Below are 27960 nucleotides of genomic sequence, written 5' to 3' on the forward strand. Positions count from 1 at the left end.
CAAGGTAATCCAGCCAGCTCCAAACTAACGGAAAGATGGAGTTAGGGAAATGGATTTCTGGAATAAAATGAAAGCGTGTTTTGGGTGTGCGTTTGATGTAATTCTGACAGGGAATTCAGTGAACTCTGTTCACTCATCTGTGGATTTTTTTTTTTTTTACATATAATTTTTTTCTAAGTAAAGCTTTACTAGACTGCAATTTTACTCCAAGGCTCTCCTAAAGCCATTGTTGGTACTCTTAAAAGAATAAATGGTGAAGACTAATGCTGTTCTAACTATTCAAACAGTATCTAAAGGTGCCGTATCAGGACTAATTTAAAAAATAGTACATCAAGGGGAAAATTGAAAGCTTGCTCTTAAATGCCCTCCACTTGATTATTATTATTATTTAATTTTTTTTACACAAAATATTTCCTTTATATTCGCAGTGAAACAGATTTTCATGTCAGTATTTTGACAATAATTTAATTTAGCTGTCTGCACACCCCTGCTTTTTGAATATGTGAATGTTTTCTTGATGACGACAGGTGTCGGAGGTAGTTATGAGAGGGAATGATGAGACTCTGAGTGAGGGATCTGCAGAACAACAGGGACCCCTGGAGGTTAAAAGACCAACTGCATGAGCCTAACTCCATTATCAGGTGCATAAACACCTCGAAAATAAAATCTGCTGAGGTTCACTGCAAATGTGTTCGAGGTAGTAAAGCACTGCTTGCGTGTGAGTACACTGTTACGCACGTAGTACAAGCCACATCCGTGAATGCATGTCATCCAACTTGCAATTATATATAAATCAATATGTTGCTGTTTGTTTACAGTTTCAAGTACATGTTTATGAGTTGATCCCAGAATAAGCACCTCATTCATCATCTGTCTTTCTTTACTGTGGCCGTCTTTCTCTCTTGCTCACTGTCATTCTCACTCTCAGCATCAGATCTACAACTCGCTAATGAGTAAAAACCTCCCCTCAGGGCCGCCATGTGTAGTGAGACTCTCTAGAGGCTCTCCAAACGCTGTAGTGGTAGATTTCATCTCATAATTTGCTTTACATTCAGTTTAGGCTTTCATTTGCCCATTCAATTCAATTAGCCGTTTCATGTGATCCCCTAACAGCAATTTGACTCCGTCGGCTTATTTAAATGTGTACACAGTTCTCTAGTTTTTTCGCCTGCACCACCAAGACCTAGGGACAATGCGGTCCACACCTGGGTGTGCAGACGTAAGGGATTCGGTGGGAAATGTAGGGCGTTCGGTCTCCCGGCTGAATTGTTGAAATTTTTGAAAAATGGAGGTCAGACACGAAACGTTGCGCACAGTCCTCTGGCTGCAGAGAGGAGGACTCCAGGGGAGTGGGAGGAAAGAAATAATTAAAGCCAAGAGAAATTCATTTGCACCACAGTTACAGAGAATGTCATTTCCACTGCATTATGCGTCTCTTTTACAAAAGCCAGGGTTAAATATTTTAAAGGCCTGACTGCCTCTCATCTGGCGGCCTCCATTATTGAAAATGAAATATACTTTAGCAGGCAGAGGCATTACCCCACAGCTAGAGGGTCAGCCTGCTTCTGACATTGCCTTGCGTTTGATAACCTCTGGATTCATTGATTATATACAGCTGATGGATTCTAAGCACTGACTCAGAGCTTTGCTTTTTCAATTCATTTAAAGCACTGTAGTGGAGCTATTCAATATTTCTTCCACGTAGGCAATTATATTGTTAGCCGTGCGACTGATTTGTCTACAGTCGTTAAGGCTTTTTTACAACTGAAGCAGAGGTATTTTCTGTAATTATTTATTATTTTTGGACTGAATTTGATAATGCCATTGTTCATATTGATCTGCTGTCTTTACCCTGGTTGTTATATGCTTGTGCGCCGGTTTATTTAGTCGAAGAACATGGGGTGTGTAGGGTAATTAAAAGGGTATTAATAAAATCCGCAAATAAAGAATATTTATATATGAGGTTTAGCTGGATAGCATGACCCATAGCTTTCTCCATTTGTAGCCATTCAATAGAAAAAAAATAGTTTGCAAAATACATCATAATGCTTCAGTTTTTCATATATTTAATTTTCTCAATACCAGATTGATTGATTACTTAATTTTTGAATTGCTCTTAAAATGGACACATTATTTTAAGGTCCAATTCTTGCCATTAAGAAACCATTAACTACAACTCTTGCCTCAAACTGCTCATTAGCTGCATAATAGTAAGGTAGTTAAGTTTAGGTTTTGGTTAGGATTGGGGATGTAGAATATGGTCATGCAGAATATGAGCTTTATAAGTATTAATAAATAGCCAATATGTTAATAATAGTCATGCTAATAAGCAACTAGTTAATAGTGGGAATTGGTCCCTATAATAAAGTGTTACCCTTAAAATCATGAAATATACTTTTTTTTCTTTCTTTTTTTCGGTCTGCTGATATCACAACTTGGTTTTTATATTATATGTATATTATATTTTATTTGTATTTATATATATATATATATATATATATATATATATATATATATATATATATATATATATATATATATATATATATATATATATATATATATATATATAGTTTTCACAATAGTTCAAAATTGCAATTGTTTTGTTTCTTTTTCCCCCACTGGTTTTAATTTTTAATAGTATTTCTTTATTTATTTGTGTATTTCATGGCTACAAAGGTTTGTTAACATTTTATAATGTAATAAACATTTATATAAAAAAGAAAACATAAAGTTCAATGGTGGTAAATGTCTTCGCACAATCTAGAGATATTGATATTTGGTGGATTTTTTTATTTATTTGAAGGGGGTTTGTAAAGGTTTAAGTTTTATTATGTATCATTAAAAATCAAAACAAAAATGTGTAGTAATTTTTATTTTACTTTAATTTTGCAATCAGTTTTTCCAGACCTCCTTAGTTGTGACGTATGGAAGGACAGAGCAGTGAGTTACTGTGTTAGATGACTTATATCACCCCTTTGGTTGAAGTTAAAACATGACTGAGATGAAGTGAAAGTCAGTGCAGTTTCTCATTGCTGGCCTGAAGCTAAGCACTTGCCAAATAATTTTCTGGCCAACTAGGAACAAAACAATGTATTTAAGGTTAGTTCTGCCAGTTTTTTGCCATGTATGTGGTCAAATCTCCTCCGTTGATTAGCTTTCAGACATAACCTCCTGGATGATTTGAAACTGGCCAGACATCAAGTATTACTGCAGGCTTCATCTCTCCAAAAGCAGATTAGTAGCTCTGAAATACAGCCCTCTAGCTACAAAGCCACAAAGAAAAAAGACAAAAAATTTATTTGAATTTCAAAGACGCAGGGACTGAGCCAAAAGCAAGGACTTTATAAGACACAACAGTGAATGAAAATGGAATGGAGAACCAGTCCACACATTCCCAGAGGGGTGACTGTTTGAAAGATCGGAGGTACATTTTACCCTGTGGACCAAACCTAGAAAAGTTTTTACGGAGGCTTGTAACAGATTCACTTCATGCTCCACATGCAGCAACCTTTTGGCCTTGCCTTTAGGCTTTTGACCGCTTAACTAGAATGTTCTTCAGTGTGACTGGAGTAATAAAAGAACTGAATTTTAGTGTCATAGAGTTAAACTATCTCTCATTTGAGAGTAATAAGCTGTACTACACATGTAGTCACTTATACATGTTTTTTATTTATTTTTTTATTTTATTTTTTTTTGCAGGTCCGAAAAGGCAGGGGAGATAGCAACAATACCTCTAACCAAGGTAAATGCCATTAAGTTTTACTCAGTGTCCAATGCTTCTCAAATCCAAATTGTCTCCAGAGAGAGCCTTTGAATGTCTGTAGTGCTTTGAATGTGTGACAGGCCAAGAATAAGTAAATATTAAGATGCTTCTCCTATGTTTAAGCCTTGGAGTGCAAGCGGTTTCTGATATAATGTATACTATTAAAAAGTATAATGTATACTACTAAAAAGTGCTTTTTGACTTTCAAAGGTCAAGTGTTTTTCAACTCCGAGAGGCTCGTACATGGCTTGAGATGCTCTACTGATTAGAGCATCTCAAGCCATGTACGGGCCTCTTGGAGTTGAAAAACATGTGTGTGTGATGAATCCATGTCTGAACCACAGATCATTATTGCGTCTGCAGTTGACATCCTGATTTGTTGAAGCTGTTTGTTTTGGACTCCCTCTTCAGGATCATTCTGTCACTTTAAAACAGAGTAGCTCCAAGGCATTTTTTTGTTGAACATCTATATGTATGGAGCGTAAAACATAAAAACAAACCAACACAGTTTAATATAATATTAACTGGATAATCCAGCTTTACATAAATATTAAAATGCTGTTATTGTTCAAACGTATTTCATAAAACCTGTCAAGAAGTGTCACATTTCAGCCCAGAAACCAAAAGAAAAGTCCTATTTTACTTAAATAAATGTAGTAATCTATTTTTAGGTTGCATTAGGAACTTCTTTGGTTTGTGATATTATCAAATACACAAGTTTTACTGTGATGCATCTGTATTTAACTAATATTTCTAATAATTCATATATGGATTTTTTAAAATGAGTTTTATTAATATAATAATTATTTTCACAATATAATATATAACTTGATAAATAAATACTTTAAAATGTAATTTAAAAAATAAATGTAAAAATAAATGGAATTGTCTTGAAAATAATATCAGAATGCAGTGAATATTAGGCGGAATTCTACGAAGTTCTAAAGTCCTGCACACTTCTTCTTTCTAGGTTTTTTCTATCAAATTGCTATTTAAAATCACCCTATTATTTGCAATCCAAATGCTTTTATTTTGTCTGTGGAACAAAAAGTAGATATTTAAAAAAACAAAAATCACATTTTTAATTCTGCAAAAAACAACATATGTTTAGTTGTCTCTCTCTCTCTCTCTCTCTCTCTCTCTCTCTCTTAAACATCTATTTAAGCTTAAAAATCTATTCATTTGTATGTCATTGAAGAAAATGGGGAAAACAGCATGCAGTTTCTAAACAACATAAGGATGAGTAATTGCAGAATTTTAATTTTAGGGCGAACTATTTCTTTTTTTTTTTAAATACTGCAACCGACTTAAAGACTCAACCTTTCCCATTTGGGAGAAACCCTTTTTGTGTGAACAGTGTTTGGCAATTCTGTGGCAACTCAAGTGTGAAAATCATTCTTCTTTGTCTCGTGACTATGGCCGGTACTCTGGAAATGAGCTTCGAGGCAGGAAAGGAATCACAATAATGAATAATGCATGACTAAATATTTTCAAGCGCACTCTTGTATCTTGGCGCTCCTCTTGGTTTGCTTGAGTCTTACCAATCTTGTAATCAGGCTAAATATTTCCATTCCAATCTGTTAGCATACAAAGTTCCCAGCCTGAGCTCAAGACATTCTCAGAAGCTTCCTGTGTGGTGTTGTGAGTAATGTGCATGTACGTCATAACAACTGTAGAGTTCAGCTCAGCGTCTCTGGGCCAGTGCATTCAGCTGTGATGTTTTTCACAGGTACGTGAGCTGGATGTTTGTTTGCGGAGTTACTGCATTTCCACCCTACACGGCGCTATATACGCTTCACTGGCTGCATTCCAATCAATCTTTCCTATTTGGAGTATGATGACTGTAATGATTACCTCATTCTTATCATTCATTCTCAAAACAGTAGGTAAAAAATGAAATAAACAAAGCGGGTTGAGAAATGTGTTTGTCATCAGCTCCTACCGTTTGAGGAGGGGAGGGGGCCCAACAGGGGGTTCATCACCCTAGTTAGTAAACATTGCTCTTTTTATGCTGTCACGTTTGGGTAGGCAGAACACACGCTCGTTTGAGGACGTTTTCAAGCTCTGACGTCCCCGCTTTCCCTGTGACATTTGCATTGCACAGGGTGCAACCTTCATGCTTCGCCTCACAGAGATGTGCTGTATTACAAGAAGGCTTTGTGAGGAAAGACTTCAGCTCTGCTTGTTATGAAAATGTACAAGATATAGTGGCTGGCTGTTCATGTGCTGGATATCACCCCCAAAGCACCTTCTGTTTATATTAGCATGAATACCTTTCAACTAGTTTTGCCGCCTTTTAAAAAAAAATTGACAGTGAAATACATCACATGTTTAATTTAACAATGGTTAACTGCAGTGAAAATATGCTTTAAAGGTTAAGTATGCAGTTTCGGTGCTACTCGTGCATCACAGTATCTTACAGTTTTATATGAGGCTTGACATTTAAGAGCTAACATTTGTGGCAAGAACTTGTGTTTAGCTTAGCTTTTGAGAAGAAACTTTGGCGTCAAATTCCTCTCATCTTATAAGAACACTGCCAGTGTTTACCCTTACTTTTCCTATTTGCCCTTTTCAGCACAATTTGACAAGTCTTTGAACTTTTGACTCGTCCAGCCCTACTGTAGATTATCACTATGTATTTTTCAATCAGAACTCATTCCACACAGCTGGATTTTGAGTCAATTCTCTCAGATCAGGTCTTTGATAATTCAGACTATGTCATTTGCGTGAATGAGCCCTGTTTTTTCTAAAATTTTGGGCATTTTGTTTAGTGATTTCACAAAACCTGATGACAAGTGAAAATTTCAAATTTAAAAAAAAAGTGAAACAGATTTGTCTAGTTTTATTATATGCATTTTATTTTTAAACAAAATCATGTTTGTACTAGAGCTGCAACTAACGATTATTTTTTCTGTCGACTAATCTAACGATTATTTTTTCCGATTAGTCGACTACTCTAACGATTATTTTTATTACAATAAATAATTAATCTAATGTTCTTTTTTGATTAGCTAATGAATCCTTTAGGTTAACTTTACAAAAAAATATAAGTACAACTTCTAATATAATATTTCAACTTTTATTAATTTTCAACCAATGTGGTTGACGTTTTTACAGTATACAATAATAAAGAGGCAAAGAAAATTATTTTACTATGGTAAATATGAGTTTACGATAGCGCTTATAATTAAACCACAGTAGCCACAAATTTACAGTTGTCTGAGATGTCATGAAATGTTCTTTAGCATCACAAACCATAAAATGTAGTCAGGGTTCTGCTATGGTTTAGCATGGTTTCCAGAGATCTGGAGCTGATTCTGGGTAGCTCGGTGGTCTGTGACTGTTGTCCTGCGGCACGCTGTCTTTTAAGGGGCCGTTCACATATCGCGTCTTTTGCGCGCTCAAGTTCGTTATTTCCAATGTATGCACGCGGTATGCACGCTCATAATGGAAGCGACGCGGTTGCGACGCGCACGCGAAACAGGCACGTCCGCACCACATCGAGTTAAAAACATCTCAACTTTTCAGAACGCCGCAAGCGCACCGCGGGTCATGTGACAAGAACTAACCAATCACTTTCATCCTTTCCCATAACAACGGTGAAAGCTCAGCTAAGATGAAGGATCTGCTGATCATAGCTGTATATGGATTGCCATTTTGAAATAAATTTAGTAGTAGAGCTACTGCAAGCGATTTTTAGTGCTGCAAATCCATTTATCCTTTGCTGAAATTTCCGCGTCTTCATGGAGAGAGCACGTCATGGTTGCTTTGCAACGGCAGACATCCCAGGGGCGCAACTGCCCGACCGCTTTGGAAAGGAGAAAGCGGCGCGACTAGCGTTTTCCACGCGTTTTCAGGCGTGATATGGGAACGGCCCCTAACACGTGTTCGAAACCTGCGCCAACACAGACTTACTTTATTTTTTATTTTATCCTTACTTCAGCCGCTACGGGTGATCATACCAATAACTTGTAATCTTTACAAGAATATCAGAATCATGCAATGAGCAAGTCTGCATTTATTAGACACTTAATAATATCACATCAGTTTGTGCTTTTAGAATCGCCGAATCTGCTGCGGTCGTTCCATCACATCTGCAGCAGAGACCTGAACCAGGAAGTTGGTCACCAGATCACACGGTAACCAGTTAAACCGTAACACCGGAGAGCGCCAGGAGGTGCTCGTGCATTACAGTTGTGCTGCCGTGGTACACCATATCGGTTTTTCAAAGGGAACAAATGACCATTTTATTTGGCCTCTGTTTGAAGTATTCCCATACTTTTGATAACAGTAATCTCTGTTTTTATGATAGAATGCAACTTGCTTCATTCCCAGTATGCCATTACGCGAGATGTAAACAGTGTGACGCGTTGTTGCAGCACTAGTTTGTACATTAATTTCACCCTTGAGAGTACTGAGACTTATCAGTTGTTCATAAATACTGCTGATGCCAAATGCATGGCATTTCAGTATCTACAGTCTCAGATGACACTTAATTTATATTAAATCTGCTGAAGTAATCATTACCAACACAACAAGCATTTTTTATAAGAAAGCAGCCGCCAGGAATGTAAAAATGATTGTGATCTCTGTACAACAGCTTACTTGTCACCCAGACAGGTAAAGCGAGGAGGTTTTGAAGCAGTGAGCAATCCAGACAAGTGATTGACACACCCAGTGTGGGCTTCCCCTCCTGCGACGGGCCTACTGTACCAGAGGAGCGTCAGTGCGCTATACAGAGTCTATAATTAGCCTGCCTCTAATCCCTCTCATGCGGTGTATTTATTATACACCACGGAGTGTTTGTGTGTGTGCTGCTACAAAACTGCCCTACCGCAGGGAGTCACTCACTGTACTTAGTAGTTAGTGACATGATTGACAGGTGTTTCTCCACTTCCTCAACTAGCAACAGATGCTTACCTGCAAGCCACCAACAGGAGCCCAGCACTGTCACTGAAAGCATATGACAGCAAAACATATATATATATATATATATTACAACCATTTTACAATTACATTTTACAGTTACATTGTTACTAAACACCAGTAAACTAGTGCCACTGGAAGCCATGGATGCTCACGACACACTGCTCCACCATGTATCACATTTGATGTTGTATGCTTTGGATCCAAGCCTTCTCCATACTTTTTACTTCCCCTCATTCTGGTACAGGTTGACCTTAATTTCATCTGTCCAGAGAACGCTTTTCCAGAACTGGTCTGGCTATTTTAGATGTGTTTAGGCAAAGTCTAATCTGGCTTCATTTGCACCTTGTGGTGAACCCTCTGTATTTTCTCTCGTGAAGTCTTCTCTTGATTGTAGATTTTGACAGTGACACGTCTGCCTCCTGGAGAGTGTTCTTCTCTTGGCTGGATGTTGTGAAAGGTTTCTTTATGGAGAGGATCCTCCAATCATCCACCACTGTTGTCCTCCATGGACATCCAGGCATTTTTATGTTGCTGAGCTCACCAGTGCATTCTTTTTTTCTCTTAGAATGTACCAAACTGATTTGGCCACTTCTAATGTTACTGCCATCTCTCTGATGGATTTGTTTTGATTTTGAAGCCTAACATACATACATCTATCTATATCTATATCTATTTATATATATATATCTATCTATATATATATATATATATATATATATATATATATATATATATATATAGATAGATATATATATGATTGCATGATGTACTATTTTGGCATTCACCTTAAATTCAATCAACAAAAGTAATTTTATATTCATAGAAAGCATTTTTAATGTGAATAAAGTGTCTACTTTAATGTTTTAAATAACGTTTGTGAAATTAAAACATCAAAATATGGTCAAAAGCTAACAGACATAATACATGCATAATAGTTGATATATATATAAACAAAATATAAACTGTCATTTATATGACAGTTCAGTGCTCTTTATTCAGTGAAAAAATTTCTCAAATATTTAGTGATGGCTGTTAGGTTGGATAAATTTTTTATCAGAGCAGCCGATGGCAGCACATTCATTGAGGAGGTGGTCGTGTAGGTGGTTACTTAAAATGCAGCACAGATATTCAGATTATTTTTCTCACTATCGTGTTACATATTATGTATACTTGAACGATGAAATGAGTCAGAACTGATGACAGTTGCACGTTGTCTCCATGGCCAAAACAACATTCAAGAGCACGAACGCTGGTACGGAACGACACAATTATCCTGCACAGTCGTTTTAATGAACACGCCGTTCCATCAGGTCATGAATTAGGCTAATTCATCTGTCCGTTGTATAGAAATGGACCGGAGAGATTTGTTTAACCAACAATGAAGTTGTAATTGCTGCATCCAAAATTGTTCACTCATTGACTGATCCCAATATACTGAATGTGCATTGTGCACTAAATAGGGGTGGAGTGAACATAATTACTGGAACTATTTGGATGCTGACATAAATATCCTTAATCAGAGATATACTATAATAACAACTTTACTTTGTAGTAATTGTACAGTAATGTTCAAAAGTTTGGGGTCAGTTAAACTGACACTATAAATTGTCAATAATATTCATCAATATAATTCATTTATAAAAATAAAAATAAAGTAACACTTTAGTATAGTGACCAATTCTCACTATTAACTAGCTGCTTATTAGCATGCCGGTTATACACATATTGGCTATTCATATTCTACATCCCTAATCCTTAACCACTTAAAATAAAGTGGGACAAAAAAATTTGAACTGACCCTTTTAAATACTTTTAAATGTAGTGTTATCAGAGTGCATTATGGGTATAAAAGACTATGTAAAGAATTAAGATATTCACTCTGAAAACATCTCTTATTGGACATTATACAGTATATGAAATAGTGAGCAATTTTAGATACAGTTGCCTTTTTTTAATCTTTATGGTGCTATTGCACAATTGAACAATTGATTTTGAATTGAATACAGTTCTAAGTGCTTTGTTAAATTGTTTTATTTTGTTCTGCATTATATATTGGCTTAAGAGCGCTGGGTTGCCAGAAGAGCCTTTGCATAAGTCAATAACAATCATCACAAGTTCCTTCACTTTCAATGAAAACAGGTGTTCAGAAACAAGTGAATTCTTCCATTTGTGCTGAAGGAAGCAAGCAGTTTATTCATCCAAAGCTCTAATTGCTACCTCTATCTGACTAACAAAAAGTCAACAGTGGAAAATCCAATAAGCCGTATAGTGTAGTTCAACATCTTTGAATAGATCCAGTAGAGAGCATTCATGTGCTGTTTGCAGAGACTGTGTAACATTCATTACATATCACTGAGCATAATATTAGCTTAAAACATTGATCTTATCTTTCCATATTTCAAAGCTCGAGATAATATATATAACCTGACATGAGTTATTTTTTCCTCTTCAAGCGTTCTGTCTGATGGTGTAATTCAGCCGTTGGAGGCTTGACTGTGATGGAAGGCATGAATCTGCCAATCAGGATGTATTAGGAATTCTCTATGTATTACTCTGGGTCAATATTTGTCAGAACCATTTGAGCACTGGTTAAAACAGCTGAGATCCATTTATTATTCAGAGGTAACGTTGAATGCCAGAGTCCAGGGGTAGACGAGTGGGAGATGTCAGTTGAAGTGGATGGATATGTGAGACCTGACCTGCCTGCTTTATTATTGGGTTTAAGGTGACAGGCAGAGGAAATATGAATAGACATTGGTGGAGATGAAATATGTGAGAGGGGCCAGATATCAATACGGCAACACCTTTGCTTTCGAGTCAGATTCGGTTTGAGATAAGGTAAAGAGCTCGGGCGCCACTGTACAGTGGAGAAAAGGTGAACATTTTGGGAGGATGCACATTATAAGAGGGGGAATGAGTCGATGCTGATATCGACCAGAGTAGGAAAAAAAGAGTTTCTTCCCAGAAAAAATGGTCTAAATCCAGTACCATGGGTAGAAAATAAATCATATTAGAGTTGAGACCAAAGATGAGGCTGTTCTTAGTGCAATTGGGAAAAAAAGGAGCGGTGCACTAGGAAAATCTATTTTCACAATTATCTGTCCATTATTTATTATGTTTTCTATAGGTTTTGGGTTATAAAACTGGTTACAGCAAAGATCCATTGCAGATGCTAAGGTGAAACACTTGGACATTTCATGTGATCGACTGTGCAGTCTGTATTTTCTGCTTTGAAAACACTCCCATATTTTGGTATTCATGCCATAATATACATCAGAATTTTTTGCTATAACAAAAATCACCCATTTTCTTCATCTTTCACAATTTCCTAGAATACATTTTCCAGGCTTAATGAAATTCTCTCTTCTCAATCAGCTTCGTCCATCTTTATATTTAAAGTGTAAACGGCTTTCAAATCTTCAACCTTAGGAAAACTGAAAAGGAAACTTTTGAAGTACTTTCCCGTGAACTTTTGTTCCTCATTCAAATAAGAATCTGCAGAGCACCGGTCTTTTGAAGCAGGTGGTTGACTCAGCACTATTTGCTTCAGCAGCATTCATCATAAGGAATATATTAGATCCTTCTCATGGGATGTTAGGAGGAACTGCATAGACGAGACAGCAGGTCAGCCTCCCTGTAACCCTTTTTTTGTGGACCGGACGTGTTGGACAAGCTTTGATGTGCTCATTTACATACTGGTTAGCACACAGACTCATAACAGGTAATGTTATTGACCAGTGCCGGCCAGCTTTGAGATTGATGTAATTTGAGAAGCTCGTCTTTCTCGAGCTGCACGGTATGGGCAAGGATTATGCAGATGAGACTGGTGAGCCAATGAATCCCTACAGCTGAAGGCATCAGGAAATAAAATTATGGCAGCACGGGTATGGCACGACAGGTGGAGGAGAAACTGACAGAAAACAAAACATGATAGCATTAGGAAAGCGAGGGAGCTGTAACACGTTTTTCATCCTTTTAGAAAACAGCTGACAGGGCAGCCAGATGAACATGTTCGTAAAGGAAGTTGTCAGACCTGGTCAGTATAAGCTGACAAGACTGAATTTACCCCTGGAACATATTCTTCACAAAAACAAAAACGGGTTCTTTATATTTGGGCATGGATCTTCAAATATGTAATGAAATTATTTTAAAGCTTTTATCTTCCAGATTTATGTATATGAAATAACCTCTCACAGCAGTCAGTTTCGCAGGCAGAGTAATATTATTAAATTTGCTCAACTTCAGCACCATGAACAGTTAAAAAAAATAATGTATTGTGTCAGATTTATCAGGATGAAAACAAAGATGAGGCATGCTTTATACACTACCACAAACACATTGAATAAAGTTAAATGTGTATAATTATATATATATATATATATATATATGAAGAGTTCAGATGCAAAAGCCTCTAAGTGCCATCTGAAATTTTCTTCTAGAATGATCATTTTGATCAAGCTCATATATTTAAGTTCAGTAATTTCACTTAAATGACAATTAATACATAATTTGCATTGCCATTTAAGTGAAATTACTGAACTTACATATAAAAGCTTGATAAAAATGATCATTCTAGAAGAAAATTTCAGATCCCACTTAGAGGCTTTTGCATCTGAACTCTTCATATATATATATATATATATATATGTGTGTGTGTGTGTGTGTAATAATAATTGTATTAATTTATTAATTTAATATTTTATTACTTTATATTTCAAAGTAATTTTGGATTTTTAAAAGGAATTCTTTTTTTATTAATGTTTATTCGATCATTAATAATAAATACATTTTTATCAATACATCAAATTAATTCTGGCGCATGAATACAGTTGTAATGGAATATTTAAATAAGTTATTTATATACTTTATGTGCAGTTTTCTGTGTTGATTTCCCCCCAAAAAATCAAAGCATTTTTTCAGACAGTGAGGTAAATTTTGTAGAGATCACAGAGCAAGAGAAAAAATAATAACACATTTCCTCTGTTGGCTTCTGTGTATGCCACTATGTAATTGAAATCTCCATAGTGTTCAAGTATGCTTTATTTTTAGCAAATTAATCAGCGCTGCATATTTACAAACCTTTCTCTTATCTTCAGTTGTATAATTAATAAAAATAAATAAAAAAAATACCATGGATGCAGACGGACTCCTCTGCATGGGGCCCCATAGAAGTGCATTGTTATGTACTGCTTTAGAGAAAACATTGCTTATAATGATGAAATTGTTTTTTACAGTGCTGCATCTTTGTTTCTTAATTGAATAGCTGGCTTATACAGCAATGTCTAATCAAATGAGATAGACTAATAAATCCCAGGGGTATATCACCTATATTATCAATTCTATATAATCCTGCTTTTTCTTGCTTGCGTTGACAGTGCACCCTGCTATGGGGTTCTGCGGCATGCAATCTTGGGGGAATATACATTTAAAAGGTTTGCTGTGACCACTTTAAATTCATATCCTGGAACAGAAGCTCCTTAATTCAGAGGCAACCATTGAAGCAGATGATTTTGCTGAGCAACATCAAACAGCATTAGCTGTAGTTGAGACTCTTAATGTAAACATGATAAGTTGGGTGTCAAGAAATATGGGCTCTCTCATTGATCACGGAACAAGTACAGAGATTTCGCTGGGTCTTGACATTCCCAGCACTTCATCAATTATTCAGGCTCTGCTGCAGGTGTTTGGGACACACAGGGCTGTTTAGCATTATGCTGTAACTCTGCGCTCCCAGGTTCTCTGTTGGGACACATGCTCCGTTGTTCCTCTGCACCTGCCGGAGAGCTTCTGACAGGCTCGTGTGTCCACTGAGAGCATCTGTCTATCTATCTGTCTGTCTGTCTTTCTGTCTGTATGCACAATAGTCTATCACAATAATTTTTTTATTTTTTAGTTTTGAGGTTCAAAAATGTTTAACTGTAGCTGAGATACATGCACATCTCTCGCCAGGTCGTTCACATCTACAGTGTAAATTTGTCCAATCAGTGTCCACCGCTGTGTTTGAACAGAGGATCAATGGTGGGAATCTTTTTGTCTTAGAGATGATTAGCATAATGATGAGCTGGCTCTGACCTCACAGCTGCCATCAATCACAACTCCGCTATCTGTTCAAAGCTTGAGTTGACCTTGAGTTTGGCTCTGAACTAAAACCTTTAAGATGTCATTTGAATGTGTTTAAACAAAAGTGATAAGGATGGATGGCATATGAATGATGACTGTTTAATGGAAATTTTAAACAGAGTGATTCATGATAAAGGTTTCTATCAACAGGACATGCTTCTTTTAATCTAAAGGTCATCTCATGCTTGTTAAGGAAATGGCGTTGATTTCTGCAGCTGCTGGTAAAATATTTCTTCACCGAAGCCCAACAGGGTGGCATTTCCTTTGAGTCATGGAGAGATCAGATACACTTCAGTTCTCTGTAATTCAAAAATTTGCGCCGGAACAGTGAAAATGTGTTTTGCTATTGCTGATTCATTTTAAACGTTATCTTCACTATTATGCACATTTGTAACAGAGCTTTTGCTACATTTTTCTGCATCCCTACGAGGCTCTTGAGATTTTACTGACCCTTAAATAAGAAATCTTCCTTGCATTCATAAAAAGGCCATGTACTGCAAAAGGTCATTATTTACTCAAGCCGTTCCAAACCTGTGTGACTTACTTTCTTCCATGCAACACAAAAGAAAAATATTTGAATATTTTACTAGTCAGTTTTATATGCAATTGAAATGAAAGAAAAACTGAAGAATTCAAGCTTCACAAGAACAGAAAAGCATGGTGGTAACAATCCAAAAAGCTTAAGTATTATATTCCAAATATATTTGACTGTGAAAAACAGTCAAAAATTGTTAATAAAAATCATCCCACTCATAAATCTGCCTGCTTACATTCGAGATCTTGAGAGAAGTAGCAAAATATTTTTGTTTATGTATTATTATTTTAAATTTGAATCTTTTAATGAGGGAATTGATCCAGTTCATTCATTAATCAAACCGATTAGGTTGTCAAGTTCAAATAACTCTTGAGTAAAGTATAAATGATTAACATACAAATCTGTTCCTCATACATGTACATACAGTATGACTATCATATGACTTGAGAAGGCTTTAAATATAGGGCATATATAGACCACTTTTCGTTGCCTCTGCAGCTTTTTTGAAGACCTTGTACCATTTTTGTGTATCACTTGAGAGTCAGTTCATCATTATTTTTTAGATGAGCTATTCCTTTAAAACCATATGTAAGGTATCGGCAGCATTGACTAGTTTGAGGGGAATTAACAAGTTTATAGTAGAAAGTTTACTGGAGGATTTGAGCTCCAGACATGAGGTTAAAGGGATAGTTCAAGGGATAGTATTTATATAGTTTTTTTTACCTCTGATTAACGCAATGTGCAAACTGTTCAAACTCTCCTAAATGCGCCCTCCTGAGCACGTCTCAAGCAGGCACGTGAGGAGGCTTCTTCTTCTTCTTGCTTTACAGCATGCAGACTTATAAGTGCATTACCGCCACCAATCTCTCAAGTGGACCATTGACACTCCTAATTGAGATTGTAGATAAAGTGTCAGTGGTACATTTGAGAGATAGGTGGCCCTAATGCACTTATAAGTCTGCGATCCGCCAAAAAGCAAGAAGAAGATGCCTCACGCCTACTGCTGAGAACATGCTTAGGAGAGTTCTTAAAAATCTCATTTTGTGTTCTACAGAAGTAGGGCCCTATGATTTCTGTAATGCAGAAAACGCGGACGGAATCGCGGAATCCAGTCATCAAAACGGAATTTACATGTAAGGAATGTCATGAAATTTGTCCAATTTTGAATGAATTAATCAAAAGTAGGTCATTGCACTTACATCAAATCGCGATATGGACTAATATCTGTAAATATTAAGCCGGAAAAGTCTATTTAAATATGGATCCTGCATGTCTGTGTTAATGAATGGCGCGGCCGCGGAAGCGCGACTTCGTTTATTACACGCACAGAAGCGCGCGTGACTCTCGCCGTGATTTCAGCTTCTGTCGTCTAAATAAGGACGTAAACCCATGAGGAACATCTCCAGAACTGCTCTGACAGAGATACTTCATGAGCATTTGACGGTTTGATTTGCGTAAAACTACTGTCATATCACACAGAGGTATTCCCGGTTACTCATCAAAATAAAAGTCTGGTTTAATTTAAAGACAAGTATTTGCCAGAAATGTATTAATATTGTTCAGCAGAATGCACATAGACTACTACTACTACTACCACTAAAATGAAACTGAATGAAATTTTTTAAGGAATAAACACAACATTTCCTCTATGTTTTATTTTTAATAGTAAATCCCCTTTGTTTACAAAAAAATAGTTTGCTTAATTTTCAAATTTTCAAAGTTTGCTTAAATTTCAAATAATTTTTTTTTTATGTTTTTTGCCTTCATTTGATAACCAGAAAAATGTAAATACACAACAGTATTTCTGAAAAAAAAATACAATTTCATAAGGCTATTTTTAGAAAAATTTGAATAAATTAAGTTGTTTTTATGCATTTAAATAACTAGACGTGCTAAAATACAGAATTAGGTAACAAAAAAATATGGTGAAGATAAAATAAAACATTTCATAGGGCCCTTAACATGTAATTTTTGTTAAACTGTTAATACATTGTTGTGTAAATGTATAAGTGTTATGATTTTAATTAATTAGACTTGCTTTTCGATTAATACAAATTAGATTTAACCATTTAAAATGAGTTGAGAAAAATTAAAATGGAAAAAAAATGGAATCCAGAAAAATAATAACGGACAAAACGGAATTTGGAAAAAAATAAAACTGAATTTGGGAAAAAATAAAATGGATTTCATAGGGCCCTACAGAAGAAACAATGTCACCTACATCTTGGATGCTTTGGGGAAAGCAGATAAACATCACATTTTCATTTTTGGGTGAACTATCCCTTTAATATGAAAGAACACCCAAATTAAAAAATATATGAAATACATACAGTATATCAGCACAAACTGTGTTCTGTGAAGTCCGACAGTTTAGTCATGATGAAATACATGGCTGTGGTTTGTAAACTTCAGCAGAGTTTACAGAGAATTTCAGAAAAAGTTGTGATCACGTTCTGAGGAGCACAGTGCCAGCGGTCTTGTAGCTGCTTGTTTCTATTTATACGTAGACAAGCACGTTTCATGGGTTGCCTGAGACAGAGTGTATCAAGCTGACAATTTCATATGCAATGCATCGAGGATATAAATAAAGTCTCTTCTCCAAGGAGCAAGATGAAGAGAACTTTAGAATCCTAATTTGCATGGAAACATCTCAAATTTATGATGCGGTGATGTTATATTTCTTTAACGCGGTTCAGAATTTTCTTTAAATTAGATAAGCGTGCAAATTGCCTTCAGCTCGATGTTTTTTTGATGTAGATCATGTTTTATTTACATCTGTTTTCGGCATACTAGATTACGACAGTCGTGGATTCAAAGATAATGTCCAACAGATCATCCATCATTGGTTCTGTTACCAGGTGCTCATCTGAATCAAAGAAACTGATAATAGCAGCCACATTTTTGGCTTTAATGAATAGTTTGTCTAATAATGGCAATTTGTCGGCGGCGATAGCCTAGTGGGCAGTGGGCCGACATATAACTGCGTTGCATTGCAAGCATCCCGAGTTCGAATCCCGGCTAAAGGGGCTTTTCCTGATGCCACCCAACTCTCTTTATCCCACTTCACTTCCTGTTTACTCTGCACTATCCTATCTTAATAAAGGCAAAATGGCAACAATAAATCTTTCAGAGTCACATGATCCTTCAGAAATCATTCTAATATGCCGATTTGATACAAAACATTTCTTATCATCATCACTGTTGAAAACATTTGTGCTTCTTAATATTGTTTTTTGTGGAAACCGTGGGACATTTTTTTCAGGAGTCTTTATAATGAATAGAGGTTATTTGAAATTGAAATCTTTTGTAACATTATAAATGTTTCTACTCTCACTATTAATCAATTTAGTGCATTCTTGCTGTATAGAAGTGTTAATTTCTTTGATCAGTATATTTAGCAGAATGCCCAAACAGCAACAGCAGAGAGTTACCAAAAAAGCATAATTAAAGCAGTCCATACTAATATTTTGTTATTTGCATATTCAGACCGGCTACTAAATATCTCCTTTTGAGTTTAACTAAAGAAACAAAGCCATGCAGGTTTGAAACAACTTGAGGATGCATGAATTATTATGGCTGTAATGTCACTCAGTGTCTGCTGTTGTAATTCTTAACTTCAGATTTGATTAGCGTATGGCCCTTTAATTCTGCTGTGAATGTGCTGTATTTCCTGTGTGTTTGAGTATTTGGTGGCAGCAGAACAGAGGCAAAGTATTAAACAATAATGTGCAGTCTTTTGCCTCAGGGGCCTATGGTGAGACTGTGCCATGAGCGAGAATTTGCGATCTAATTTAGGGGCAGTGAGGCGTTGAGTCTCCTCTCTGCGGACTTTTGGCTCCCTATACCAATCCATTTGCTCTTTTTTTTTTTTTTTTTACTGACCAGCCCCTCAAAACTTTTCCAGAGCAGTTGACCCAGGGCAGCAGAGCCCTTCTAAAGAATGGACAGGCCTTTGGCATTTCTTGGCATAGTGGAGATGTTTGATGTTAAAGTGGGTCCTGACCTGGAATATCATGCAGATAACACAAAATGCACTTATTAAATTCATTTTCATGAATCAGTTCCTCTGTCTGTCTGTCTGTCTGTCTGGTTATTTGTTAAACAATACATACATTGAATAAAAGGCTTAATCAGCTTTAAAAAATAAATGTTTTATTGCTCAGCCCTACTGCTGTGCCTGTTTCATTATTATCAAAGTCATATGAGTCCGGAGAACCAGATTTGGCATATCAGAGCAAAAATACCAAAATATTTCTTGGCATGCAGAGGCGAGAGAGAAAAGTACGTGAAAAGAGCCCAGGGATGGTGTGCAGGGCTGAGATTCCAGAGACGGGGCTGAAAGATTGAAATGTCAGATATGAGTCAGAACCGCCAACCACAAAGAGATCATGGCACTCGCACACGAATGAGAACAGAAGACAGAAAGGCTATACTTGGAAAGACCGAAATTTCCTAGCCCACACACAGCGTGTTATCATGAGTTAAATCTTGTTTTATTGATGGGGTGAAAAGGACTTTTCAAATCAAAATGTTTTTGACAAGTTGCATTTTTCAATGTGCAGTGCATTTGCCCCGGAGCTCAAAGCCCTTTTGAGCTCAAAGTTCATATTTTTTCTGGATAAAAACAGTGTTTGTGTGTGTGTGTGTGTGTGTGTGTATGTGTGTTCTGTTAGCCAAAAAATATGGCATAATGATCTGTTTAAGGCAGTGCTGGCCTTTAAAACTTCACCTCTACAGTAAGTGTGACCTCCAGCACATGAGCAGCTCCTCTGAACTGATTCTTCTGGAAAGGTGAGAAGAAGACAGAGGTTTTAAAATGGCAATAGTTTTGCTCTTGATCAGATATATCTAACCTATGGTTGTTTCTAGTGGGATTGTGGACCACATATTTTATTTTAGTCAAACATACAAACTTCATAGTGCAGATGAGCTGTTAGATTCTCAATGCGGTCCTTTGAAGTCAACTTACTAGTTCAGTTGTGCTCAGAAAGACAAATGGGGACATCTAGTGGTGACCTGGTGGTATAACAGCTGCAACACACACATTCTTTACTGTGTGCATTATTTCAAATCTGAAATCTGCTGGCTGGTAATCTGACAAGGCTGTGTGCTATTCCTCAGATCATAACACAGAAGTACAGCCGCTTCTCATGGGTGGCAGAGCTGATCCAGATCTTCACCACCATCAGTATAACCGTGAGCTTCCTCGTGATGGGCACAGCCATGAAGCACACCAGTGAGTTGTTTTTGTGTTTTTTTTTATGCTCTAAGTGCTTCATCATGCATGTATTAGAATTTGTAAAAAAAAAAAAAAAAAAAAAAAAAAAAAAAAAAAATCCCAACATCCCATCATCACTCTGTTGGCCATGTGATGCCTATGTAAAACAAATACACTTTAATATATTTTATATAAATTCATTTCCCTGTTATAATTAATGTTTTGGCACTTTCTTGGTTAAATAAACATTACATAAAAAGAGAGAACAAAAATAATTCAGTTTGGTATTTTATTAACATATATTTTATTCAATATTTTAGTGTTTTTACGCATTTTTACATTTATTCCAAAATAATAATGAAAGGCAGTAACAGTTTGAACAGTGTTTTTGAAAGACTTCATTAGTTAGGCTAACATTAGTTAACATGAACTAACAATGAACAACACTTCTACAGTGTAAATATCATCTAAGATTCATAAATGCTAAGTTAAAATTTTATGCTTTTAATGTCACATTTATTAGTGATATTTGCATTGTTTCATTTATGTAATATTGATTATTTTCTCATCCAATTTTTTGAGGAGACACTGCCTCCCTTGCCTCCTCGGAGGAAACACCCCTAATATATATTTTATGTGTGTGTGTCTGTGTGTGTGTATGTACTGTATATGTGTGTACATATATACATATACATTCAGCCCTATATATAGTCTTCATTTTTTATTATTCATGTCTTATATGTTTGTTTATATATATATATAATTATTATTATTATATTATTATATATATATTATTAAAATATCTCCTCCTAATATAAAAAAAAATTGTAAAAACTGTAAAAGAGTTGATCAGTCGCCATGCAGTAGCAAACCCAGATTTAGAAGAATATTCCCTCTGGTCTGCTTACTGAATGCCAGTCAACTCATCAGTGTGTCCTACACATGACCAAGGCCTCCTCCGAGGTTGTGTGTCCAGTCCTGACTCTGACTGCTCTTGGCTCTCTTACACTGCCTGCTGCATCTAACAGACAGGCTGAAGCCTGTTTCTGGGTCCAGTCCAGCCAAGCTCTCAGCAGAGGGTGTCAGTGTGAATTATATCCAACCCATGGCTCACCAGCGTATGAATTCAAATAGCCTCTGTAACACATTACAGTGAGTTGCATGTGTCACATTCCATCTGTTAATGCTGAGTGAGTGTGATCTCGCATCTGGCTGTTAGTTGCTAGTGTGAAACAGTATTGTGTATGAAGAGACTGTATGAAGTAACTATGATGCTGCAGAGCAGGTTATTTGAAAAGACTAATTATTCTTAACTTGAATAAGAAGATTACTGTCAGAGAGAGAGATAGCCATGGACTAATTATTACCTGGAATCTTGTTTTCAGACACAAAACATCCCATAGTCAGATCTCGGAACAAATATTCAAAACCGTTTTCTTTTAAAGGTGAACTGAGCATGTACATTTATTTATAATGTAAATGTAATATTTAAACATTTTAAAATGTTTTTTATTCATGTAATGATGAAGCAGAAACTAAAGCTTAATATGTGTCCCTGGACCACAAAATCAGTCATAAGTAGCATGGGTATATTTACAGCAATAGGCAAAAATACACTGTATGGTTCAAAATTCTAGATTTCTCCTTTAAACCAAAACTTATTAGGATATTAAGTAAAGTTCATGTTCCATATTTTGTACATTTGCTACCATAAATATATCAAAACATAATTTCTGATTAGTGATATGCATTGCTAAAGACTTCATTTGGAAACTTTAAAGGTGATTTTCTAAGTATTTGAATTTTTTTGCACCCTCAGACTCCAGGTTCTCAAATATTTACATTTTAAATTTAGCAGACCCTTTTATCCAAAGCGACTAACAAATGAGGACAGTGGAAGCAATCAAAAACAACAAAAGAGCAATGATATAAGAGCTATAACAAGTCTCAGTTAGCTTAAACGCAGTACAGAATAGTTGTATATAAATAGTATAAATAGTTGTTTCTCAGCCAAATCTTGTCCTATCATAACAAACCATACTCCAATGGAAAGTTTTCATATGGTGTATACATCTATAAGCTATATAGACAAATAAATGTCTATATTGAACTATTAAAAAAAAAAAAAAAATTGACCAAAAAGTCAATAAAACCTTAAAAAATTTAAGTGAACATGAAAATATTTGTAAAAATATATAAAATGTGTACACTGATATTATATATATATATATATATATATATATATATATATATATATATATATATATATATACAGAGCTGGGTAGTAACGGATTACATGTAATCTGGATTACGTAATCAGATTCCAAAACTCAAGTACTTGGAATTAGAGTAAACTACTTTTTAAAATACTCGTAATCAGACTACAGTTACTTTTTTATGGATTACATGATTATATATTATTAGCAAAATGGTAATAAGTCGTTCACAATTCATTGATTCTCCTAAATGTCCTTTTTTTAACGTTCATGTTTTCCTAATAAACCTGCTACTTATACGTTCGTGATTCTTCGAGTTTTTCCGGTGGAGAGGGGGAGGGGTGTCAGAAACACGCTCAGAAGAAATCAGCATCAATATAATGGAAAACAGGTGGGGAAGCAGCCTTTAATCACTGGATGTTCAGACATCATTTAATTTTTAAAGAAAGACATGGGAAATATGTCACTATTCAGTTTAAACTCTGACTACCACGGACTAATTTGCTGTACATGGAATTCTTTGACCTAGCAAAGTTATTTCTTGGAATTTCATGTCCTTTAATATATTTTTGTAATGTTGATTTTTCTTCATTGTTAGCTACTACCTTATGCACTTCAAGTGTTTTGAGATGAAACATTTGACCTGGACATGGTCTTTATATATTAGCCAGGGCTCGACATTAACGCTTGTCCGGGACAAGTGGATTTTGTGAAGGGGCAAGTGAAAGAAGTTTACAAGTAACCTGATCAAAATTTTAATAAAAAACCATTACTAGGGCAGCACAATTTGCCGAGAATGATTCAGATTTTATTACTTTCATTGTAAAGGGTGACTAATAACAGTATTGACAGTATCAAGGTCGCGTCAGTTGAGGCTAGTGCAGTCTGTCAGACTCGCGGAGAAATCAACACTATAAGAACAGCACACACAAAGAAACAACCATATTCTGGTAGAAAAAATATAAATATTCTTTATAATATGTGCAACATCACACGATCAGGAGTGATGTTTTCTTGACTTTCAGCTCGATTGCAAATGTGATATAGATTTTATACATCTTCAGTTAAATAAACAAGTAATGGTAACTGACTTACATTTAAGAGACATTGTGGATCATTTTTGCTCCATTTCAAACAAAAATAGTTCTAAGGCGCAGCAGCACAGTCGAGCATCTCTGAGCAACACACAACAGTCTAAACTTCATCATGCATGTATTAGATGCATGTATCTAAACTGACTAAAGGATTCATTTTTGAACGAGTCAATGGTTCAGTGAGCCATCTATAAAAACGGTTACTTGCTTCATTTATTGAATGAATCAGCCATTTAAACGAATCGGTTGAATCAATAATTCACTTATTAAGAAAGTAACTTGTCACCACCTACTGGTGGTTTAATATCATATTTAAAAGTATCATTGCATGTTTCCAACATTTCATATTTTGTATGTCAAAAAAGTAAAACATTAGTCTAAAAACATGATTTATGCATTTGGACAGTTTGTTGATACGGATTTCATTTTAATAACATAATTATTACCATAATGTCTTAATGTATTGATCACATGTAAGAATTCAATGTAAATGTACACATCTACATTTAATCAGTTTAGGAAAAATTTCCTTTATAAAGTTAAAAAGTGTACCGCAATCAATTTAAGGGAAATATCAAAAATATACTGATAAAAGTAATATCTTATAGAGCACTGATGAGACGGTTTCAGAATAAATTACATTTGTGCCAAAAAAAAAAAAAAATTAGGGATGGTTATTTAATGTTGTTATTAGGGATGGGCATTTTCCGCAAATATCACATTCGAATATTTGAGCTCACAAAAAACGAATATTCGAATATTCGTTTATTTAAATTAAGTTTAATGAGACAGACGTTATTTTTCAGCAACATTTATTGTTTCTGTCATTTTGAACAAGCTTACACACAATAAGCTTGAACATTACACATCGTGTTTTGTAGCTGAAAACCTTTAACAATGCGTGCAAACAAACAAAAGTACAGATTAAAAGCAAAAAAAAAAAGTGAACAAAGAAAAAACGTAAAGCAGCCTGCAGCAATTAGGCTATTGTACAGAATGTAGCTTACACTTAACTTTGAAACTTTTAAACTGTCAGCAAACCTTTTTTTGCTTTTTTTCTATTGTTTTACATGTTCTTGTTAAGAAAGGGCATGTAAACATGATCGGGGGAAAGTCGGCTCTTTAGTCTGTTAAAAATAAGGCTGACCGCGGAGAAAACGCGCTCTGACAGCACAGACGTTGGCGGGACTCACAAATAACGGTGTGCTAAGCAAATAAGTTTTGTGAAGTGCTTCGTGTTTTCGTTTCACCACTGAATGAGATCCTCATCTGGTGGAATACATGGCTCCAGCAAGAACTGTTCCCACTCGTCTCGGCTGGACTCTCTGTAATCATCGCTGAAGAACTGGCTCAGCCTTTTCTGATGAGTGGGCATTGCATCCTCTTCATCGTTGGTGACGCACCACTCGCATCAAGGAAAATGTTCTGATAATGTTCAAAAAAGTTTTTTTTTTCTCACTTCTCTCATGTTTTCATCGAGAAACCTGAGATGTTTGTGCCGAGGGTATAGGGCAGACGCGAGAAGAGGAGTTTTCACTGCTGTCAAGAAGGGCAGCAAAGAAGCCACTTCTCTCCAAAAAAAACATCAGGGACAGATTGATCTTCTGCAGAAAGTATAGTGAATGGACTGCTGAGGACTGGGGCAAAATCATATTCTCAGATGAAGCCCCTTTCCGATTGTTTGGGGCATCTGAAAAAAGGCTTGTCCGGAGAAGAAAAGGTGAGCGCTACCATCAGTCCTGTGTCATGCCAACAGTAAAGCATCCTGACACCATTCATGTGTGGGGTTGCTTCTCATCCAAGGGAGTGGGCTCACTCACAATTCTGCCCAAAAACACAGCCATGAATAAAGAATGGTACCAAAACACCCTCCAACAGCAACTTCTTCCAACAATCCAACAACAGTTTGGTGAAGAACAATGCATTTTCCAGCACGATGGAGCACCGTGCCATAAGGCAAAAGTGATAACTAAGTGGCTCGTGGACCAGAATGTTGAAATTTTGGGTCCATGGCCTGGAAACTCCCCAGATCTTAATCCAATTGAGAACTTGTGGTCAATCCTCAAGAGGCGGGTGGACAAACAAAAACCCACTAATTCTGACAAACTCCAAGAAGTGATTATGAAAGAATGGGTTGCTATCAGTCAGGATTTGGTCCAGAAGTTGATTGAGAGAATGCCCAGTCGAATTGCAGAGGTCCTGAAAAAGAAGGGCCAACACTGCAAATACTGACTCTGTGCATAAATGTCATGTAATTGTCGATAAAAGCCTTTGAAACGTATAAAGTGCTTGTAATTATATTTCAGTACATCACAGAAACAACTGACACAAAGATCTAAAAGCAGTTTAGCAGCAAACTTTTTGAAAACTATCCATCCATCCATCCATCTTCTACCGCTTATCCGGGGCCGGGTCGCGGGGGCAGCAGTCTAAGCAGAGAACCCCAGACTTCCCTCTCCCTAGACACTTCCTCCAGCTCTTCTGGGGGGACACCGAGGCGTTCCCAGGCCAGCCGGGAGACATAGTCTCTCCAGCGTGTCCTAGGTCTCCCCCGGGGTCTCCTCCCAGTGGGATGTGCCCGGAACACCTTCCCGGGAAGGCGTCCAGGAGGCATCCGGAACAGATGCCCGAGCCACCTCAGCTGACCCCTCTCGATGTGGAGGAGCAGCGGCTCTACTCTGAGCTCCTCCCGGGTGACTGAGCTTCTCACCCTATCTCTAAGGGATCGCCCAGCCACCCTGCGGAGAAAGCACATTTCGGCCGCCTGTATCCGGGATCTTGTCCTTTCGGTCATGACCCAAAGCTCATGACCATAGGTGAGAGTAGGAACGTAGATTGACCGGTAAATCGAGAGCTTCGCCTTGCGGCTCAGCTCTTTCTTCACCACGACAGACCGGTACATCGACCGCATTACTGCAGAAGCTGCACCGATCCGTCTGTCAATCTCCCGTTCCATCCTTCCCTCACTCGTGAACAAGACCCCAAGATACTTAAACTCCTCCACTTGAGGCAGGAACTCTCCACCAACCTGAAGTGGGCAAGCCACCCTTTTCCGACTGAGGACCATGGCCTCGGATTTGGAGGTGCTGATTCTCATCCCAGCCGCTTCACACTCGGCTGCAAACCGTCCCAGTGCATGCTGAAGGTCCTGGCCTGATGAGGCCAACACGACAACATCATCCGCAAAGAGCAGAGACGAAATCGTGTTGTCACCAAACCTGATCCCCTCCGGCCCCTGGCTGCGCCTAGAAATTCTGTCCATAAAAATCATGAACAGAACCGGCGACAAAGGGCAGCCCTGCCGGAGTCCAACACGCACCGGGAACAAGTCTGACTTACAGCTGGCAATACGAACCAAGCTCCTGCTCCGTTCGTACAGGGACCGGATAGCCCTTATCAAAGGGCCCCGGACCCCATACTCCCGGAGAACCCTCCACAGGCCGCCGCGAGGGACACAGTCGAATGCCTTCTCCAAATCCACAAAGCACATGTGGACTGGTTGGGCATACTCCCATGAACCCTCCAGCACCCTGTAGAGGGTATAGAGCTGGTCCAGTGTTCCACGGCCTGGACGAAAACCACACTGTTCCTCCTGAATCCGAGGTTCTACTATCGGCCGGATTCTCCTCTCCAGTACCCTGGCATAGACTTTCCCAGGGAGGCTGAGAAGTGTGATCCCCCTGTAGTTGGAACACACCCTCCGGTCCCCCTTCTTAAAAAGAGGGACCACCACCCCGGTCTGCCATCCCAGAGGCACCGTCCCCGACTGCCACGCGATGCTGCAGAGGCGTGTCAGCCAAGACAGCCCCACAACATCCAGAGACTTGAGGTACTCAAGTCAGATCAGGGGGGGCCGTTCCTCCCAATCACGCCCCTCCAGGTGTCACTGTCGTTGCCCACGTGGGCGTTGAAGTCCCCCAGTAAAACGACGGAGTCCCCAGTCGAAGCACTTTCCAGCACCCCTCCCAGAGACTCCAAGAAGGCTGGGTACTCTGCATTGCCGTTCGGCCCGTAGGCACAAACGACAGTGAGAGACCTATCCCCGACCCGAAGGCGCAGGGAAGCGACCCTCTCGTTCACCG

General features: G+C 37.3%; 1 protein-coding gene across 5 annotated transcripts in view; it reads left to right on the forward strand.

Moving 5' to 3' along the window:
• Positions 1-27960, forward strand: part of si:ch211-51h4.2 (uncharacterized) — a 111522-nt gene that overhangs the window by 58313 nt on the left and 25249 nt on the right. For all 5 annotated transcript variants that reach the window (XR_009427455.1, XR_009427454.1, XM_059538287.1 and 2 more), the window contains exons 13-14: positions 3703-3745; positions 20472-20586. Coding sequence is in view for 3 of the 5 variants with exons in the window: in XM_059538287.1 (XP_059394270.1) it covers positions 3703-3745; positions 20472-20586 (158 nt within the window). In the remaining 2 variants the exon portion in view is untranslated. The remainder of the gene's footprint in view (positions 1-3702; positions 3746-20471; positions 20587-27960) is intronic.

Source organism: Carassius carassius, chromosome 44, assembly GCF_963082965.1.
Source record: "Carassius carassius chromosome 44, fCarCar2.1, whole genome shotgun sequence".
NCBI classification, from domain to species: Eukaryota; Metazoa; Chordata; class Actinopteri; order Cypriniformes; family Cyprinidae; genus Carassius; species Carassius carassius.